The sequence below is a fragment of the Apis cerana genome, linkage group LG3 (genome assembly GCF_029169275.1).
Source record: "Apis cerana isolate GH-2021 linkage group LG3, AcerK_1.0, whole genome shotgun sequence".
Taxonomy (NCBI): Eukaryota; Metazoa; Arthropoda; class Insecta; order Hymenoptera; family Apidae; genus Apis; species Apis cerana.
Window position 1 is genome coordinate 11,617,907 of NC_083854.1, and position 21,799 is coordinate 11,639,705.

Consider the following 21,799-nt stretch of genomic DNA (forward strand, 5'->3'; position numbering starts at 1 on the left):
AGTCATAAAAATAGACCATTTCCTTAAAAGAAGAAAAATATTTAACCTTACTTTTGTCGAGGGTCATAATTTAAATGGTATAGAATAGTATAATGGTATAGAATACATACATTCATGTATATATGTTCTACTTTTTAAATAAATTCATTTAGTTTTAGATATGATAAATCAATTCTTGAAATTCAAAAAAAATTGTTCAAATGTATTGTCTTCATTAATGCAAATAGATAGTTAATTTTTTTTGTAGAATGACTATTAAATTTATTTTATTCATTAACTTCTATTAATTATGCATAATCTTAAAATTTATCAAAAAAAAAAAAACAAATTGAACAAGATTTTATTCAGAAATATAATAACTTGATGTAATAAAATATGAAACATTTTTAAAGACTATTAAAGACATCTAATATTCACTGCCAGAAATTCAAATTTACAATATTTTGTTATTATATAATCCTAAACTATTTATATATTGTTTTGTCTTGAATAAAACTCAATATAAAAATAGTTCTACAGCTATCGAATTTCATAGTATTTCATATCGTAAATGGTGCAAAAATATTCTTTTTTTCTAATTTTATTAGTAAAACCAAATTGTATAATAAAATCTTCTTATATATATATAAAGACTTATATTATTCGTTTAAAAACATAAAATATATTATGTATATTTATTTAAAATAAAACCTCGTGCTTCCATATGCAGAGATTAATAAATTAAATTTATATTTAGATATTAAACAGTTGTCGCACTTATATATAGACAAAACATCGGTTTATTTTCAGTTTGCCAAATTAATTAGGTTGTAACGAGAAGAGACTATACATAAGTTCAACTGTTTCAGAGATTTATATTTTTATTAAATATTTTATATTGGCTTTATTCCAAACAGTTGAATTGTATGAAGCTTATTGTTTTTAAAAAATGGCATCAATTCTTTTGATTAGAAAAAAAGAAAAATGAAAATAAAAATTAAATCGAATTAATTCTATTTGGAGGTTAGGTTGGCTATTTATTTGTTTCCTTAAAATATCGTTCTTTCTTTTCCTCTTTCAATTTCTAGTTTCCTTGATTGAAATTAACTATTCGATTAAGTATTTTCGATCAAATAAATTATCATAAACAATCGTATTGACGTCAGATGACACGAAGTTCACTGAACTAGATTTTTATTATGCATCATAATACCGCATCGTGACTGAATGAATCTAGCAAATCCTCAGGTTGGTTAATATTGCATCTGTTGTTATCTTGTAATCAGATAACAAGAACTAAATATAATTTTTGGCAATTTTGCATGTTTCTTAATCCATGCCGATATGTAATATAATATGTTGCCGACCAAGGCGAATTTCCTATCCGAACTCAAGAGTTCCCTAAAAATAATCACGGCCCTGAAAGATAGGCGTCTCTGGTATCGTTCAACTTCGAAGGAACAAATCGATTGCATTTAAAACTCGTTAACCGGATGTTGTTTTCCATGTAACTGCGTGAAACGAAGTCAAGTTGTACTTGAAAATCTTGTTTAGGAAGAAAGAAAAAAGAGGTTCGATATTTCTTGGAATCATTCGATCTTAGACGATAGGAACTTTTTATTAAGTTATTAGGAACTTTTTTGCTGGAGGTTTTTACCAATTAAAATTTGAATAAGTATAAATTACAGAATAAAAGTTAATCTTTTGGACATTTTATATTTTTATGATCATATATTTATATTTTTATGATTTCATAAAAATATATTTATATTTTTATGATTTGTCACAGAGATGGATTTTGGTCAGAATACGATGATTAAAGGTCATAAACTAATAAGATTCATAATAAAAAAATTGGAAGTAGAATTAACAAAAATATTTTTATATATGTAAGGAATTAATTTCGTCATAAATATTGACTTATTTTAATTTATAAATTTTTATAAGCATTATTTAAAAAAATTGAACAGAATATTTGCAATATCTTGCAATATATATTTGCAATATCAATTGAAAGTTAATTAAAATTATAGGTTTTGTAACTAGTTTCAATCTATGATTTAAATGATATAGATGATTTTTATATTTGTTAATTGAAATTGCATTTAATTATCATTTGAAGCAATTCGTTCAAATAAGAATATCATTTTGAATATTATTTTGCTCGATTAAATGATCGAATGATTGTCCAACGGTGGAGTGACAAACAAGGATCATTATTGATCCATTATTGATTTAAAATGCAACGCAAATGTAGTTACATTGTCGTGTATACGTTAAATGGAATTCGAACGAATTGCGTCGTTACGATTCTAATATTAATAATGTGTGTGATATTCTAAATATTCGACTTTATCTCTTGTAATTAAAATATTTTTTAATCAGCATCTATAAAGGTGTTAAAAAATCTATTTACTTTCCTACAATATAAGAGATAAGTATAACAATAGAATGTAATAATACCTATTCTATTTGATTTTATTTAAAAAATTGCTGAATAAAATTTAAATTAAATTAAACAAAATGAAGATTAAAAGAATGCTTTTATCTTCAGAAAAAAAAATAAAAAATATAAGTCTCTGTTTAGGAGATTGTAAAATGAATCTAATATGAATAATATTTAATAGTGCAACAAATAAAAGCGTATCGATTCGATTTAATATATTTGTAAAAAAGAATATTAAAACATATCTTAATAAAATCATGTTTCAACTACACATATCAACTACAATAAAATAAGATTTTTTAAATTTCTAAAAAATTGAAAATTTATTTTAATAATATTAATTTTTAAAAATATTAAGATAATAAATATTTTAAATTTAATTTAAAATATATTGTTTGTATTTCATTTTATAATAATGTAAAGTGAAGGCATTTGAATATTTTCATTATCAATATAAATTGCATATAATCTAAAAAAGTTAAAACTATAATAAATCAAATATATCCAAATAGACTTATGACATCTAGAAGGAGAGAATGTAATTTTACATATATAATGCCAGTTTTTATCGTTATTGATAAGTAGAAATTGCGAATAATTTACAATAGAAAAAAGTCATTATCGTAAAAGAGTTTAAAAATTATGTTATTGTACACAGGGGGTCTTGATAAACTTTCAACTCCAATCGTAGAAAATTTTAAAATTGTTAGATTTTGTTGTTAGATTTAGCAATAAATAAAATTAAGAAAATAATTGAAATTAATATTTAAAATACTTTTGAGTATTTTAATAGTACTATTTATTGAAGTAAAATAAACTAAATTATAATTAATGCTAACATTATTATAAAAATAAATAAAATTTTATCAGAAAAAAATTATTTTATTTTATATTTAAATATAGACTTTTAACTCCATCTATTAGTAATAATTTGTACAGAAATAAAATCGTTGATAATGAAGGACGCTACTATATGAATGGCAGATAATGAAAATATATAAAACATAAATAGCAAATATTTAAATAATATTCCTAATTTTATGAAAAATTTTAATAAAATTATTAAAATATAAACAAAACATTTAATTCAATTTAAAAATATATCGTATATTTTGACTTATGAAATAATATTCAAATACAAGAATAATATACGTTGAGTACTATCAAAAAATATAGAATCCAAGAGTTTTAATATTCCGTGAAATAAAGTTTTAACGTTTAAAAATAAAATATAATAGAATAGAAGGAAATAAAAGAAAAAGAAAATTAATGACATATCTGAGTGCTATTACTGTGCAACAGGTTACTGTCATTGTTTGATGGAACGGAATCTTATCCGCTAGTTGAACAAAGAAATATCGTTATCTAAGCGATTACTGCACGCGCCAGACATTGATTGAAGAAATCGTTTGTTCATATGACGGCACACCGACTCGAGGTTGATTTCTCAGGAAGAAAACTGATATCCACGTGGATCCAATTTTCTCCGAGTTTCCGTCGCACAACTATGCATACTTTGCTTCCTAATATAATAGGCCGATAGGAATTAAGATAATTATGCTTTTGTGTATATATATATATTTATATGAATATTTATATGAATCGAATGATAATGCATTGTATGATTCGATTTTAAATTAATAAATTTATTTATCTAAATATATAACTATGTATAGTTTTTGAATTAATAAATCATGAATTAATTTTTAATTGATGTAATTAGAATTATTTCATGAGAATAAAAGATATGCTAAGAAAGATTTAATCCTCTAATAATTTTAATGACTTAATGCAATTGATAGTCTTAATTCTTCTTAATTATTATAATTAATTAATTATAAATTTAGAAATTATTTTATATTATGATTGATATTAAATTTTATATATAAAAATAATGATTGCGAAAGTAATTAAAATATTAAACGATAAATAAAAGCATATAATAGAAAAATTATAATAAAAATAACAATAATAAAAATAATTTTTAACAATTATAATAACAAATTCTCAAAAATATATTATATTCATATACAAATAATATTATATGTTACGTGTACATATATGTATTTGTAAATTGACTTAACGAACAAAAAATGTGATGATTCATTTCTTCTTTGACCATGAAAATCGTTTCAAATTTTACGTGTAACTTATAGCTTTACGATTAATCAATTGTAATTGATAGTCTTATCTATTAATCAATGTTAATTAATTAATAGTTTAAAACAACATGGAAAGAAGTTTGTTGAACTTTTTAAATAAAAATAATTTTAAATAGCAATTGAAATCAAATCATCATAAAATAAATCTTAAAATATATAAGAATAAAAACATTTTTTAAATTACAAAAAATGAAACATTGTAATAGTTTATAATACTGTAATTTAATATAAATAATAAATATAAATAACAATAGTTCCGTGAATGTACTCACATTTATTGACGCCAAATGTAATGTCAGTGAATTGCACGCCTCGAAGGATATTATGAGCAATAGTAGTATTTGATGGTGCAAAGTCCGGGTCATCGATATCGAAGGACACGTTTTCTTCGAATTCTGTCATACTACTCTCCATAGTCACCAAACAAAAAGTCAAATCAACATCAAATCTGTGATAGAAAGGAGATTAAAATACACATGAATTCAATCGAAATATTAAAAATGTATAATTTCTATGGTAAATAAATATTAACAATTTTTTATTTGGGATGAAATAATTATATATCAAATTCAATCAAGCAAATTTATTCAAAATAAGTTTTTGATAAATTTATCAAGTCTCATTCTTCGATAAATGGTCCGCAAAATTTATTAAATTATGAAAATTTGTTTGAATTGTTATATAAATCATAAAGTATGTTCTAAATATTGAATAAATATGAAGTCATATTTTATTGAAATATCTCACGCTCTAATGAATGTATATGCACATATTATACTATGCATTAGATCATAGAGAAAGTCGATAGTTTTAAATTATTAATGATTATTCTTTTAAATAAAATATCATTAAATACCATCAACGTGTTATATCGTTCATAATATAAATCAATCAATTCAATTTGATTTATATTTATAACAGAAGAATTTGCAATATATTGATCAATAGAATAAATTTGACAATTATTATATGAGGATTCTTATCGATTTTCATGATTTTTGGTTATGTATCTAGAAAATAAGATTTTTAACAATTTTTTTCTTTGCATATTACTGTTGTTTTAGTTTTTGAGATATTTGCTATTTCCTATTTTTATACTTATATTTTATTTCTATATAATTTTTTTTATATAAAAATATCACCACTATAAACATTATAACGGGCAAAATCCAAAATGTAAATAAAGAATAGATCGATTAAAAATCTATTTGCTCCTAGATTATGTTGAATTTAAAATGTCTCAAATTTAATGCTGAGTTTGACATATTTCAAAGAAAAAGAAATAAAATATAAAACAATTCTTTGGGCGATCGAATGTCCAAAGTCAACATTAGATTTGAAATATTTTAAGCTCATTATAATCTACGAAATAGATTTTTAATTAGTTCACCCGTTATAACGTAGTTGCCTGCTGCCGTCATGTGTTTACAGAGGATCGTATGTTTACACACACGCAATCAAAGATATATACATATAAAAGAAATTCTATGTAATAATAGTAATCTTCTTTTATAAAAATATTATAAAACTAAGGCTAAGTTGCAGTGATGTGCAAAGTAAAAAATTGTTCAAAATGTTTCTATAATATATCTAAAAATTATTGAAATCGGTGACGATTCTCTATTTCAAATAATTATCTTTTTGTCATATAGCAATTAATAAGATAAATGAAATTAAATTAATTTCTTCTAAATTGATATCAGTTTAAATAAATAAATAAAAAAAATAGAACAATAAAAGTATGCTTGTAACTAAATACCCTTGCAAATATTTATGATATAAATACAAAAACTTATAGATTGATTTATTATTCAGTAATTAACATATCTGATAATAAAAAATAATAATTGATATATCAATTGACATATCAAATCAATTTAAGTTTTTAAGTATTAAAGTTCATGAATTTCAAGAATTTTGTGGAACGAAAAAAAATAATAAATAGAAATATAAGAATTGAAAAAGAAATAAAAAAGAGAAATTTAAGATAAAAAAAAATATAAGATAAAAATATAAAATTTAAGATAAAGAAAAAGAAAAAGAAAAATAGAAAAAACAATATGCATCTGCAATAATAATACACGTATACATATGTATATTTACAATGTACATTTATCCATATAAAAATTGTAATCGATAATATTGATAAATTAAAAGATAAAATAAAAATAACAATACAACAATCTACTTTTTATATTATATGTATATATAAATATTAACTAAATACACATATCAAAACTTCGTTAAGATTTTTTCTGAATAAATATTGTTTAAATTATTTTAAATATTAATTACAAATATTTATTTAAAAAATCAATGAAATTAATAAAGATAATGAATAAATCTTTATAAATTTCATTAAAAAATATTTTTTAAATATTAATTAATAAAAAGTTTTATTTTATTATAAAATTTTATCAATTAGCAATTTAAGAATTGAAATCATAGATAATTAATTTATATTAATTTATGAAACTAATTTATAATTAATATATAAAACTATTTTTAGTATAAAGGAAATTTATATAAGACTGATATATATATGTATTTAATAAATTATATAATTTATGTAAATCCTTATAATATTAAAATATTAATTTTTTAAAAAATTAATCTGTTAATTTTTTTAAAATTTCACTATTTATTGACACTGAATTTTTTAATATTTCCGCAATAGATAATACAATACGTTTTTATAACACGCACGTACCGATGGTTGATGGTCGACTGACAATTTACCTCACTATCGCGCGAAAAATTTATCACAAACGAGGTATAGAAAAGATGTAACATTCAATGCATTTTTTTATTCAATACAGCACAAGAATTAACTTATCATTTTAGTGTGATTCTTAACATTAATAATTCGATTTAGAATAGAATTGTAATTGTTAGTAGTTAAAAATGAAATTAAATCTCAATATAAAATTATGAAAAGTAAGACAAATATTCTGTTACACAATATCTTGCAGACACATATGAAGTATTACATTTTACAGATTCATTATAAAATTGAAAATATAATATTTACTATAATAATATTAACATTTTTTATATTAAAGATTAAGATTATAATTTTGTAATAAAAATGTGTTCATGAAACTGTATTTATTAATATATGCTTTTTCAGGCACGTGTCAAAAGAAGATAGAAAAGGAGCATAAACTGGAAAAGGATAGAAATAAATTAAAATTTCGGCAATCAGCGCCATCTGTACAGTGCCGCAAATAAAACAAATATAGAAGACACAAGAAAAGCAAATAATGGAACAAGCAATATGATAAGTATATAGAAGTGTAGTAAGTATTGAACTAATCACTAACTTACTTTTAGAATATTTCTAGAAAGATAAATATTTAATGAGATATTTTTAGCATTTAAGAGATGGCGCTAATAAATGATATATTTTATTAATATTTGATAATAATTCATATATATATTTCTAATATTAAATATTAACAAAAATAATTAAAAAAACTTTATATATATATATATAAAGATGTACAAATTATTTGATTCTCGAATTATTAATTGTCTAATCTCGATATACTGACAAATTTTTATTTTTTGTGAAATGTCATCTCATTATTCAATATATGCGTCATTAATTTTTTATTATATAAAATTTTGATATTTTTCATTAATACATAGATCCAAATTCTAAATAAAATGAAAAATTAATACAGCACTTTTTGTGCATCAATAATATAAATTCATAACATACTAGGACTTAGAGGACGTCTATATGTATTTGGAGGAATAAATCGTGGTGGATGTTGTGATGTTAATGAACCAATATATTATAAAAAAATTTCATATTTTTTATTAATTTTTTACAATTCTTTTGAACAAAAGGTGTACAAGTTATTTGACTCTCGAACCATTAATTGTCCAATCTCGATATATACTATGACAAATTTTTATTTTTTGTGAAATGTCATCTCATTATTCAATATGTTGGCATCATTAACTTTTTATTATATAAAATTTTCGTATTTTTCATTAATACATAGGTCTAAATCCTAAATAAAACAAAAAATATAGCGCTTTATGTGCATTAATATAAATTCATAACATACTAGGATTTGGAGGTGGATTTCTATTTCGAGTTATAAATTGCGGTGGAAATGATGGACCAATATGCCTATATCCTGGTACTTGGCCCCGCATTGGAACCCAAGGTCTAACTATTGGTCTTGGTGGCAAATTCTAATAAAAATTTAATATTTTTAAGAAATTTTCTTTTATAATTGAAGATAAGTAAAATAAATACTCACTCCATAATAAATAGGAATAGGAAATTGTTGAATATAATTTATATTATAAAATAAATTTTTATCATAGCTATTCCTATAATTATAATTGTTCGATAAACGTTCTCTAGATCTTTCTCTTCTATTTCGAGATGTTTTTCTATATTCTCGATAAGAATTTTCATTTTTATATGATCTGTAATAATATTTAATTAAAATTCAATTTTTAACAAATACGATATATAACATATTTTACGTATTTCGTTTCATACTTTTTCTCTCGTTCTCTTGAACGAGAATATATTTAAATCTTGGTATTTGCTCTTGCATTGGAACCCAAGGTCTAACCATTATTGGATTTGGTGGAAAATTCTAATAATGAAATTTAATGTTGTTAAGAAATTTTCTTTTATAATTGAAGATAAGTAAAATAAATACTCACTCCATAGTAAATAGGAATAGGAAATTGTTGAATATAATTTATATTATAAAATAAATTTTTATTATAGCTATTCCTATAATTATAATTGTTCGATAAACGTTCTCTAGATCTTTCTCTTCTATTTCGAGATGTTTTCCTATATTCTCGATAAGAATTTTCATTTTTATATGATCTGTAATAATATTTAATTAAAATTCAATTTTTAACAAATACGATATATAACATATTTTACGTATTTCGTTTCATACTTTTTCTCTCGTTCTCTTGAACGAGAATATATTTAAATCTTGGTATTTGCTCTTGCATTGGAACCCAAGGTCTAACCATTATTGGATTTGGTGGAAAATTCTAATAATGAAATTTAATGTTGTTAAGAAATTTTCTTTTATAATTGAAGATAAGTAAAATAAATACTCACTCCATAGTAAATAGGAATAGGAAATTGTTGAATATAATTTATATTATAAAATAAATTTTTATTATAGCTATTCCTATAATTATAATTGTTCGATAAACGTTCTCTAGATCTTTCTCTTCTATTTCGAGATGTTTTCCTATATTCTCGATAAGAATTTTCATTTTTATATGATCTGTAATAATATTTAATTAAAATTCAATTTTTAACAAATACGATATATAACATATTTTACGTATTTCGTTTCATACTTTTTCTCTCGTTCTCTTGAACGAGAATAACGTTTGCGACTTGTTTTTTCTTGTGAAAGTTTTTCTTTTTTATCTGTCCTTAATTTTTCATATTGTTTGGACTTTTTATTTCTGTTTTTACTACAACTTCTTTCCCTGAATAATAAATTATATTAATAAATTTAATATAAATTAAATTATATAAAAATTTTTATTAAATCATTTAAGAAAATGAACATATTAAATAAATATTAAATTTTAAATAGTTATGTTATCATATATGACAAATTTTTATTTTTTGTGAAATGTCATCTCATTATTCAATATGTTGGCATCATTAAATTTTTATTATATAAAATTTTAATATTTTTCATTAATACATAGATCCAAATTCTAAATAAAATGAAAAATTAATACAGCACTTTTTGTGCATCAATAATATAAATTCATAACATACTAGGACTTAGAGGACGTCTATATGTATTTGGAGGAATAAATCGTGGTGGATGTTGTGATGTTAATGAACTAATATATTATAAAAAAATTTCATATTTTTTATTAATTTTTTACAATTCTTTTGAACAAAAGATGTACAAGTTATTTGATTCTCGAACCATTAATTATCCAATCTCGATATATGACTATGACAAATTTTTATTTTTTGTGAAATGTCATCTCATTATTCAATATGTTGGCATCATTAACTTTTTATTATATAAAATTTTCGTATTTTTCATTAATACATAGGTCTAAATCCTAAATAAAACAAAAAATATAGCGCTTTATGTGCATTAATATAAATTCATAACATACTAGGATTTGGAGGTGGACATCTATTTCGAGTTATAAATTGCGGTGGAAATGATGGACCAATATGCCTATATCCTGGTACTTGGCCCCGCATTGGAACCCAAGGTCTAACTATTGGTCTTGGTGGCAAATTCTAATAAAAATTTAATATTTTTAAGAAATATTCTTTTATAATTGAAGATAAGTAAAATAAATATTCACTCCATAGTAAATAGGAATAGGAAATTGTTGAATATAATTTATATTATAAAATAAATTTTTATTATAGCTATTCCTATAATTATAATTGTTCGATAAACGTTCTCTAGATCTTTCTCTTCTATTTCGAGATGTTTTCCTATATTCTCGATAAGAATTTTCATTTTTATATGATCTGTAATAATATTTAATTAAAATTCAATTTTTAACAAATACGATATATAACATATTTTACGTATTTCGTTTCATACTTTTTCTCTCGTTCTCTTGAACGAGAATATATTTAAATCTTGGTATTTGCTCTTGCATTGGAACCCAAGGTCTAACCATTATTGGATTTGGTGGAAAATTCTAATAATGAAATTTAATGTTGTTAAGAAATTTTCTTTTATAATTGAAGATAAGTAAAATAAATACTCACTCCATAGTAAATAGGAATAGGAAATTGTTGAATATAATTTATATTATAAAATAAATTTTTATTATAGCTATTCCTATAATTATAATTGTTCGATAAACGTTCTCTAGATCTTTCTCTTCTATTTCGAGATGTTTTCCTATATTCTCGATAAGAATTTTCATTTTTATATGATCTGTAATAATATTTAATTAAAATTCAATTTTTAACAAATACGATATATAACATATTTTACGTATTTCGTTTCATACTTTTTCTCTCGTTCTCTTGAACGAGAATATATTTAAATCTTGGTATTTGCTCTTGCATTGGAACCCAAGGTCTAACCATTATTGGATTTGGTGGAAAATTCTAATAATGAAATTTAATGTTGTTAAGAAATTTTCTTTTATAATTGAAGATAAGTAAAATAAATACTCACTCCATAGTAAATAGGAATAGGAAATTGTTGAATATAATTTATATTATAAAATAAATTTTTATTATAGCTATTCCTATAATTATAATTGTTCGATAAACGTTCTCTAGATCTTTCTCTTCTATTTCGAGATGTTTTCCTATATTCTCGATAAGAATTTTCATTTTTATATGATCTGTAATAATATTTAATTAAAATTCAATTTTTAACAAATACGATATATAACATATTTTACGTATTTCGTTTCATACTTTTTCTCTCGTTCTCTTGAACGAGAATATATTTAAATCTTGGTATTTGCTCTTGCATTGGAACCCAAGGTCTAACCATTATTGGATTTGGTGGAAAATTCTAATAATAAAATTTAATGTTGTTAAGAAATTTTCTTTTATAATTGACATATAAAATAAATACTCACCCCATAATAAACAGGAACAGGAATTTGTTCAATATAATTAATATTACAATAATATAATTTTTTATTATTATTATAATTATTATTATTATAATTATTATTATTATTAATTGTTATAATTGTTCGATAAAGATGAAATTATTTTATGTTCTCCAGATCTTTCTCGTTCTCTTCTATCTCGAGATCGTTCTCTTGCTGTTTTTCGATATTCTCGATAAGAATTTTCATTTTTATATGATCTGTAATAATATTTAATTAAAATTCAATTTTCAACAAATATGATATATCACATATTTCATGTATTTCGTTTCATACTTTTGCTCTTGTTCTCTTGAACGAGAATAACGTTTACGACTTGTTTTTTCTTGTGAAAGTTTTTCTTTTTCATTATCTGTTCTTAATTTTTCATATTGTCTGCCCTTTTTTTTATATTCTTTATTTCTATCTCTACTGCAACTTCTTTCCCTGAATAATAAATTATATTAATAAATTTAATATAAATTAAATTATATAAAAATTTTTATTAAATCATTTAAGAAAATGAACATATTAAATAAATATGTAAAATTTTAAGTAGTTACGTTATCATATATTTATCATTTCTATTCTATTATGGAAAATTTAAAAAAGTACAAGAATTAATTGATAAATTTCTAGATACATTTAATTACATTATATATTAAATTTAAAAGTTAATAACAGTAATATATAATGCTTAATTTATGCTTATTTTTTTATGCAATATTCTATATACATATATACATAACATCAATTTTTTTTGCAATTCAATTACTATTACATATACTATTTTCAACTAAGAAAATATTACGTACGATGTGAAAATATCAAATAGCGAATAAATATTTTTTGCTTTTTCGCTTTCCTAGCGATTTGCTCATATATGAACAGTATTTATATAAACATTAATATAAAATTTTTATATATATATATTTTATATAATATAAAAATTAATTTAAAATTTAATCAATATTACTTATCTTCCTTCTAATAATTTTTATTAATCATTATTATTAACATTATATTATCTGAATAAAAAGCATATCTAAAAATTTTATGTTATATGCCAATACCAAATCAAAAGAAAATGCTAATAATAAATTCTACTAAAGTTATTAATAAAATAATAAAAAATTTATATTAGTTCTTATTTAGTAAAAAATATGGAACTATTGAAGATTTTATAAACTTATATTTCAATGTTTAGAATAAATATCGTATAATATTATTTTTATCAAAAATATATGGAAAATATTATTATAAGCATAACAGCTACAATATGGAACATCATGAATCAAAATGAACCACGGCATAGAAAATTACCAACATTGGTTGTCATCGAAATTAAATATATCGATAAAGCAAGAGTTTAATATCGGTCACGGAACGGAGCAAACGTATTGTTCTCTTGGAAATTATTGTATTTTATAATAGATCAGTTCCATTGAAAAAATAAATTCAAATTGATATTAAATTGTACGTATAAATAAAGTTACTATGAAGAAAAAACGAGTGATAATGGATGCAATATTGGTATCAGAAATGATATGTTGGAGGATTCTTCTTTAAAAAAGAAAAAGAAATGTCCACTGATACGAATTTACTCGGAAGAAGACTCTCTTTTCGTAGAGTTGATGATTGATTTTCATCATTGAGGAATAATTCACAGAACATCATCTTTGAAATAATCGATAGGAAGAGGAACATCAGGCAATTCTATAAAAATAAGCAAAAGATAGAGAAAGTGGAAATTCAACGATGTGTAATAGTAAATGAAAGAATCGCTCGTTTCGAAGAGCAACATCACTGTCTTCTATTACTAACAGTAATCCTAGAATATTTGAACAGCAAAAACGGACGGGATTGATAGTTGTCTTTGTATATAATTCGAATAATGTAAATTTTGAAAATTATACGGATGATGGATAGACAATTATTCCCGTTAATGCACCATTTTCGAATCTATATATATATATATATATTTGGATACAAAAAGCTTCTATGTTTTGATGGATTTTTATCTTGAGAAGAATTCAAACTATAATTTAAATACAAAAAATGGTAGTTCGATAAAGAAGTGTGCTGAAATAAGATTCATTTTAAGAGAAAGATGAAATTCTTCTGATATAAGAGGAATTCTTCTGATGAATCGAAGAAGAAATTTATTTGTTGAAATTTAGAACCCGAGAAAAATTCAAGAAAGAAAAATTCAACGCAGAAAATGTAAGTAGAAGACGAGACTCGGTGAATCCAAAGAAAGATAATAATATTCAAATATTAGCATCTTACTTAAGATTTTTCCATGAAACGAAGGATAAATGTCGAAGAACTACTTGAAGAAAATCAAGTAAAAATTTATAGATCTCTTTTTCAAATAGAAAAATATCCAGCAATAAATAGAATGAAATTAAATGAAATTACCGCAAGACCCTGCTTTTTCTTTTTGAACAGGAAGATAATGTTGGCACATGAGATGACAAATATTCTTGTTCAATCCTGCCATTTCTTCTATCTTTTGCGAAGCAAAGCTGAAACAAAAAAGACTATACAATAACACAAAACATATATAAAAATAAAATAAAACTTAAAATGTACAATTATAATTGGGAGATAATTAGATAAATATACAATTATAATTGGGAAATAATTATATAAATATACAATTATAATTGGGATAATTATAAATATAAATTAAACAATTAACAAAACAATATATAGGATGTCGCAAAAATATTGAAACATTCATAAACTGAAAATTTCTGGAATAATTTCAAGCAATATTTTCCTTTATAAAAATTTTCATTACAGTTTTATTAATGAATTATTAATATTTAACATTTATATTAAAAAAAATACTGATCAATTACGAAATACATAATCTAATCGAGCCGCGACAATAACATTGACTACATTTCGTTGATTAAATACGAATAAATGTCCAAGCAGCACATCTCAAAAAAAGTATATTATATTTATTTATTTATTCATTAGTGATTCAATATAATTCAATATAATTTTTTATCGATAAAAAAATATTTGTTGTATTCAATACAATTTTTTCGAGTTATTTTGTTTGTTCATTGGCAACACACAATATCGGGTTCTATGATTAGTGTTTTTTTTATTAATAAATTTTATCAATATTCACAAATGAAAATTTTTACAAAAAAAAAAATGTTGCTTGAAATTATTTCAGGAATCTTCAATTTATAATGATGTCTCATTTTTGACGATAATGATGAACATTTTTAATACTCTGTATGAGTTATCTATATATTATAGAAATATATTCAAAAATAATCAATTTGAAAATATTGTTTTTAAATATATTTCACATCTATAATCAAACTTAAAAAATTCACGAATATATTCATGTGTATATATATATGTATATATATATATATATATATATATATATATATATATTATAAAATATAAATTTAAATATAAAATAATTAATAAAAATTTTTAAAAATTCATGAATTTATACTTTACTATTACAATTACTACTTCTATACAAAAAAATTATCATTTTAAAATTCAAATTATTTAATTTTTTGTAAGGATAATAATATTAACCATAGAAAGACTAAAATTCAAATCATATATATATATATATATAATTATCGATTTTTTCTGAATTTCAGACAATAAATAATTTTTCAGAAATTTTCCGAATGAAAAAATTTTCTAAATAAAAAAAATTCGAGAAGTTGTCTTGATCTTTTTCGTTAATCATATCTTTATTAAATTTAGATCAATTTATATTCTAATTTTCAAAAAACAAGACAACTGTATGGTAATATACAAATATTATGTAATGATAATAAACCATCAATATTATTGCTATTTATATATATATTATACCTGGAATAACGAGATGATGTATGTTGAAAATTTTTGGAACATGATGGAACATTGTTGTGGTATTCGTCTTCTAAACATGGTATTTCGTCTTCTAAAAATAAAATTATATATAATTTTAAGTTATAATGATAAAAAGTTTATATATTTAATAAAAAAACATACCTGATCTTTCAATATTTACAACTAAAACTGTATGAGGTTTTGTAATTTCATTTTTACATTTTTCAATTCTTTCTCTTTCAAATATAGGCTTAGATCCTTCTCCTATAATTAATTTTTTAGAAATAAAAACTATAAAATCATAAAAAAAGAACTACATAATAGATGACTGTGACAGATCTTAAAATATTTAGATTGATAATATAATACATAAATAATTTGACTATTTTTTAATACTTGTAAACCAGATATTTTTAATAATAAAATATATATACAAATATATATATGAAACGATATAAATAAACTAGTTACAAAACATGAAAAAGACAAATTATTTTTCATGTCATTTATATTATTTTTATATAATGATGTAAAAATATATACATATAGATGTAAACATATGAATATGAATAAAACTTTCATTGCTTCATACTATATTTTGAAAAATATATGTAAATTTATAATTTATTCAATCTCTTTATATAAAAATCTTTTTCAAATTTGCAGCTGAAAATATACGATTTATAATTTTCATGAATATTAGATGTTATAAAATGATATATATAAATCCATAATAAATATATATTTATGGAAATATGTATCTTTCACTTTATATTTATATATTTTTTTTTCTTGACTATATAGAATTGTTTTTTATTAAACATTTAATTAAAAAATAATAAATTTTAAAAGTTATATAAAATGAATTCTCGTGTAATAACTAAAACTTTAAAATCATATCTTCCAGGATGATTAAAATCTTCCATTTGATGAATATATCATTATATCATGTAATATTATATCTTAAATATATTTGACTAATAATATAAATATGATATAAAAATTATGCAAAAATTTTATTTTTTGAATTCTTTAACTATAATTGACAAGTTTTTGCAATTAAAAAAAATGAAAAAATCTATTATTTTAAAATTTAATAAATTTTATATAATTTTAAAATTAATAAATTTAATAAATATTTCTATTACTTAAATATTTTCATTAATTATTCATTTCAATATCATATTATATATTATTAGTAATTAATGATATCGCATCAATCTTCAAGATGTTTTATTCTTCAATATTTATTCTTCAGTTGTAGAATTATGTTTAGCATTAATATCAAATTCTACATATTTGAATGCAATATAATAAAACTAATTTTTCTTTTTCTAATAATTAAGTTCTAATAAAAAATTGAATTTATAATAAAGAATCATTTTATAATAGAAATTTAAATTTTGTAAAGCAATTTTTCCTATTTTTAATTAAGTATACAAATATTTCAAAAGTCAAGCTAAATCAATAAAGAGAATGCACAAAACAAAGTAAAAATTTAAAATAAATTTTAAAAAAATTGTAAAAACAATATATTAAAAATATAATATTTTTATGTTATTAATATTAAACACAATTTTTTTGCAAACTTAAATGCATTTTGCAAAAAAATTTAAAAAGAATAAATAAAAACATTCTTAGAAAACTTAAAATAAAAAATATTATGCTTACATACTATACATTATATTTTCAATACTTTGATTCAGCATTGTCCAAATTTTCTTTTTTAATAAATTAAGAATATGTTATTAACTTCTATATAAAATATTTTTATACTTATAAAAAATACATGACAATAAATTCATTTCCTTGTTTGTATTTAGAAATTTATATTTATATATTATAATTCTTCAAATATTGCATTTAATAAAGTAAAATTTAAAAAATTTTTAAAATATTTAAAGTTAATATTTGACTATTAATATTAATAAAAAAAATAATATAAAAATCTTAATATTATAAAGCTTAAAATTTATTGAATATAAATTCAATAATTATATTTTTAAAAAAATTGTTGAAGTTATCTTCCATGTTGAATTCATATATATTTTTGATGAGTTTTATTGAAAAAGTTTCATCTTCCTCTGATGGAATAATTAATCTTTTACAATTCAATTTATACATACCTTTGCTACTTCTTTGAAGATAAATTTTTAAGTTGTTAATAATCGAAACAAAAAATAACATTTTACCCGTTCTTCTCTTCAGCACCACATCTTCAGGATTGACAATATCTCGCAGAAGTTCACCAGTTGTTGGTTTTCCTGGTAAAACTCTGCGAATATTTATTTTAATTTTTCTTAAGTCTGATGGATTAATTAGAGTACCTTCTGGTCCTCTATAAAATGAAGTATCATCTGAAGATTCTAATCTGTAATACAAAATAATTTTTTATTTAAAAAAAGGAATTATTATATGTAATTTAATATATTAAATTTTAATCTAAAATTATAAATTAAATTTTTTCGAATATCATGTACAAAAATAATATATTTTATAGGAAATTTTAAATTATATTTTTTTATGTGTCTATAATTTTTCAAATTATATTTCAAATTATGTCTAATATAATATAATTTCTACATTCAAATATTTTTTTTAAATTCTATTTTTATTTACATTTAAAATAATTTTATGTAAATTACTAAATTAAAAATTATTTAATACATACTTTTCGAATAATGTCAATGCTGTAGATGTGTTTGCTGTAGATGCATTATTTCTATTTTGACTTTCTAGCGATCTACTTTCAGTTCTATTTCTTTTTGCTAATTCCTTCTTACGTTGTAATTCATACTCGAAGATCATTTTTTTTTTTAATTTTTCATGTTCCCGTTCTCGTTTCTGTTGTATAAACCATTCTTTCCGTCTACGTTGTAGTCGTTCGTCTTCCTGAACTGGTCTTCTTGAACGTAGACCACTTTCACTATTATCACTACGTGATTTTTTAAATTTTTCATCGCGATGAAAATAACTTGCATTTCGTTTCATTTTTATATCGAAGAATATCGAAGAAGTATGTATCAATAAAATTTAACCTGTAAATCTTTTTTTAGGTAAAAATACAGAAAGATTTAAATATGTATTATATTTACATCAAACAATATATAAGAAAATATCTAATTATTATAATAAATAAAAGAGAACAAACATTGAAATATTATAAAATAAAATTATAAAACTTTCTAAACTTTCGCAATAGAAATACACTTACCCACACTTAGAGAAAGACTATTTTACGGAATATTTTGAAAATTCGGTATTTAAATAGTATTTTCATTGTTTACATTGCTGTCGGTCATTTTGTTGATATTGAAAGTAGTAGGGAAAAAAAAAATTCGAAAATTAAATTATCGATAAAATATATTGCAGAATTGGTGGGAAATTTCTAAATGATCTATTTTTTTATGATATAAATTATGATTTTTAGTGAAGAAAGTTTAAGGATTATTTGAAGACAATATATAATGCAAATCTGTTTAAACAATCATATCAGAGACAATGCTTGTATCGAGTCTGAGATTAATAGTTTACATTTTTGCTATATCAATTATTTATTTTCATAAAAATGAATTGAATTTATTTTTATTCGCAAATTAAATAGAAGAAAATGATTTCGAAATTTTTAATGACATTGTTCCTTGGAGATTTGCAATATCTTGTTACGAAAAATTGTTGAAAATAATACTTTTTTCAAAGTTAAACACATATCTTTTATAATGTTTTTAAAATATTAAAATTAAAAAATTGAAAAATAACTCACCCATGGCGAGAAAGAGTCTCAATTATTGTAGTCGCAGTATGTTGTTTCAATTTGTTGAAAAAAATAAATTGAAATTGCAATAAAAAAGATAATAGCATTAATAAACATTACGGATAATCAAAGACGCTTGTTACTACATTTATTTTATATTGTTATTATTAATTGTATTCGCTAAAAAATTTCCTTAGCATAAAGAAGAAATTATATTTGGGAAGGAAACTAAACTTATTATTGAAAAAGTGCTTACAAAAATTCTTGAAAGATTTATTTTATCTAGAAAGATTTATTTAATCTATACTAATCCAAAGTCTAAGTTATTATAAGAGTTTAAAGAAATCTTAGAGTAATTAAATATACCGTTAAAAACCTTAAAGAAAATGTACAATAAATAAATTTTTAATTGATATACAATAAATAATATTTGATTATAAAAAAAAAGAGCTAATAATGATTTTTTATTCGCTCTCTATATAAAATCAATTTAACAATCGACATTGAAATTCTCAATAATATTTATTACTTCCTCTTCTACAATAGAAATTCTGTCGAAGAATTGTACAAAATCGATAAATTCATATTAGAATCATTGAAATACAATAGAATAATTGGCCAAGATTTTACTTTCAGTTTGATATTTGATTTTTGATTTTACAGGAATTTTAAAAAATAACTAAAATAAATGATTTAATAAAATTTATTTTTAACACAAAGAATTTTAAAGAAATCTTTTATTTAAATACAATATATTTAATACATTAAATTTATTAAATATATATACGTATATTTATATGAAAAGATTATTTTCTGTTTCATCACTATAAAAAGCTAATATAAAAATATTTAGGTAAAACATTTTTAATTTTATATAAAAATATATTAAACATAAAGTGCATTAGCATAAGTGCATTAATCATTGTAATCATTTAATGATCATAAATTTTGAAATTATATAATGATTGGAAATTATAATTTAAAAAAGATATATATTATATATATGATATATATCTATAAATTAGATATATATTATAGCTAGTAATTCAAATTTAAAAAAATAAGTAAAATAGATTCACTCTAAATTTTTTACTTAAAAGTATGTTCTATAATATAGCAAAATCATAAAATAATTCAACCATTAAAATTTATAAAAATATATAAATGATCGAAAGAACATGAAGTAAAATGACTAGTAAGAACCTTAAAATATGAAATGTTACGTTATATTTAAAAAATTATTTTATTTTATATTAAATTATTTTATATTATTTTATATCAAAAATTAAAAAAACAATAATTTGAAATTTAATATTTTAATTTGTGATCTTGCTATATTAATGAATTTACAGTTTTCAAAATTAAAATTCTTATAACATAATAATTAAAAAAATTACAATGTTTCTATATTTTATACATTGATTATTTTAAATTATGAATAATATATACAGCCAATTTTTAATACATACTCCACTAACTTTTTTCTTTCTTTCTGTGAGTTCTCTGATTCTTGATTAAACAATTCCCCTTGTTTTCTTCGAGAAATTGTTCTTTTACTCTTAATTAATTGATTCTTTCAGCATGAACATACTAACCATTATTATATATATAGTTACATAAAATAAAATATATGAAATATGATTGTGAACAGTAAAATAATTAAAAAAGTATATTATGTGGTCTATTAATAGAGGAAAGATTTTTGAGTCTAAAGACAAAATTCTTTAGAAATATGAAAGGAAACATTTTTTTACAATTTTTCTGAAATAGTGTATAGTTGACGTATGATGCCAGTTGTCCAATCTCGACATATACCATAATAGATTTTAGAATTCTTATTTTTTGTCAAATGTCATCTCATATTTCATTATTCAATATTATTCAGTTCATTATTCATTATTCGCATATTATAATTTTCTATCATATGATTTTCACATTTTTCATTAATACATAGGTCCAAATCCTAAATAAAAC

At 21.1% G+C, this 21,799-nt stretch overlaps 5 protein-coding genes across 12 annotated transcripts in view; 1 reads left to right on the top strand and 4 right to left on the bottom strand.

The window, feature by feature from the left end:
• The window catches only part of LOC108001884 (protein pinocchio), a 49,456-nt gene extending 41,732 nt beyond the window's left edge, over nucleotides 1-7,724 (bottom strand). For 2 of the 5 annotated variants that reach the window (XM_062073020.1, XM_062073018.1), the window contains exons 1-2: nucleotides 7,298-7,718; nucleotides 4,860-5,035 (exon numbers count right to left, since the gene is read on the bottom strand). In XM_062073020.1, the coding sequence (XP_061929004.1) occupies nucleotides 4,860-5,035; nucleotides 7,298-7,380 (259 nt within the window). In that variant the 5' untranslated portion in view covers nucleotides 7,381-7,718. Of the gene's footprint in view, nucleotides 1-4,859; nucleotides 5,036-6,690; nucleotides 6,723-7,276 lie in introns of those variants that run through there. The other 3 variants (XM_062073017.1, XM_062073021.1, XM_062073022.1) reach the window with 3 other exon arrangements.
• A 21-nt stretch (nucleotides 7,725-7,745) lies between these two features.
• LOC108001882 (uncharacterized) overlaps nucleotides 7,746-21,799 on the top strand; it is a 67,424-nt gene continuing 53,370 nt past the window's right edge. For all 4 annotated transcript variants that reach the window (XM_028668770.2, XM_017063154.3, XM_028668771.2 and 1 more), the window contains exon 1: nucleotides 7,746-7,886. The gene's annotated coding sequence lies outside the window, so the exon portion shown is untranslated. The remainder of the gene's footprint in view (nucleotides 7,887-21,799) is intronic.
• On the bottom strand, nucleotides 8,388-9,141 carry LOC133665766 (uncharacterized; the record flags this gene model as incomplete). Its single annotated transcript, XM_062072175.1, has 3 exons — nucleotides 8,388-8,796; nucleotides 8,865-9,036; nucleotides 9,113-9,141. Coding segments are annotated over 3 exons (342 nt in total), but the record flags the coding sequence as incomplete, so codon positions are not given.
• Nucleotides 10,002-11,215, bottom strand: LOC133665767 (uncharacterized; the record flags this gene model as incomplete). The annotated part of the gene is made up of 4 exons (XM_062072176.1): nucleotides 10,002-10,083; nucleotides 10,741-10,870; nucleotides 10,939-11,110; nucleotides 11,187-11,215. Coding segments are annotated over 4 exons (387 nt in total), but the record flags the coding sequence as incomplete, so codon positions are not given.
• Nucleotides 11,605-20,267, bottom strand: LOC108001881 (calponin homology domain-containing protein DDB_G0272472-like). Its single transcript, XM_062073030.1, is given in 12 exon segments — nucleotides 11,605-11,704; nucleotides 11,775-11,946; nucleotides 12,023-12,122; nucleotides 12,190-12,295; nucleotides 12,297-12,425; nucleotides 12,502-12,658; nucleotides 14,635-14,732; nucleotides 16,072-16,162; nucleotides 16,234-16,335; nucleotides 18,198-18,442; nucleotides 18,743-19,117; nucleotides 19,286-20,267. Coding segments are annotated over 10 exon segments (1,482 nt in total). The 5' UTR covers nucleotides 19,063-19,117; nucleotides 19,286-20,267; the 3' UTR covers nucleotides 11,605-11,704; nucleotides 11,775-11,812.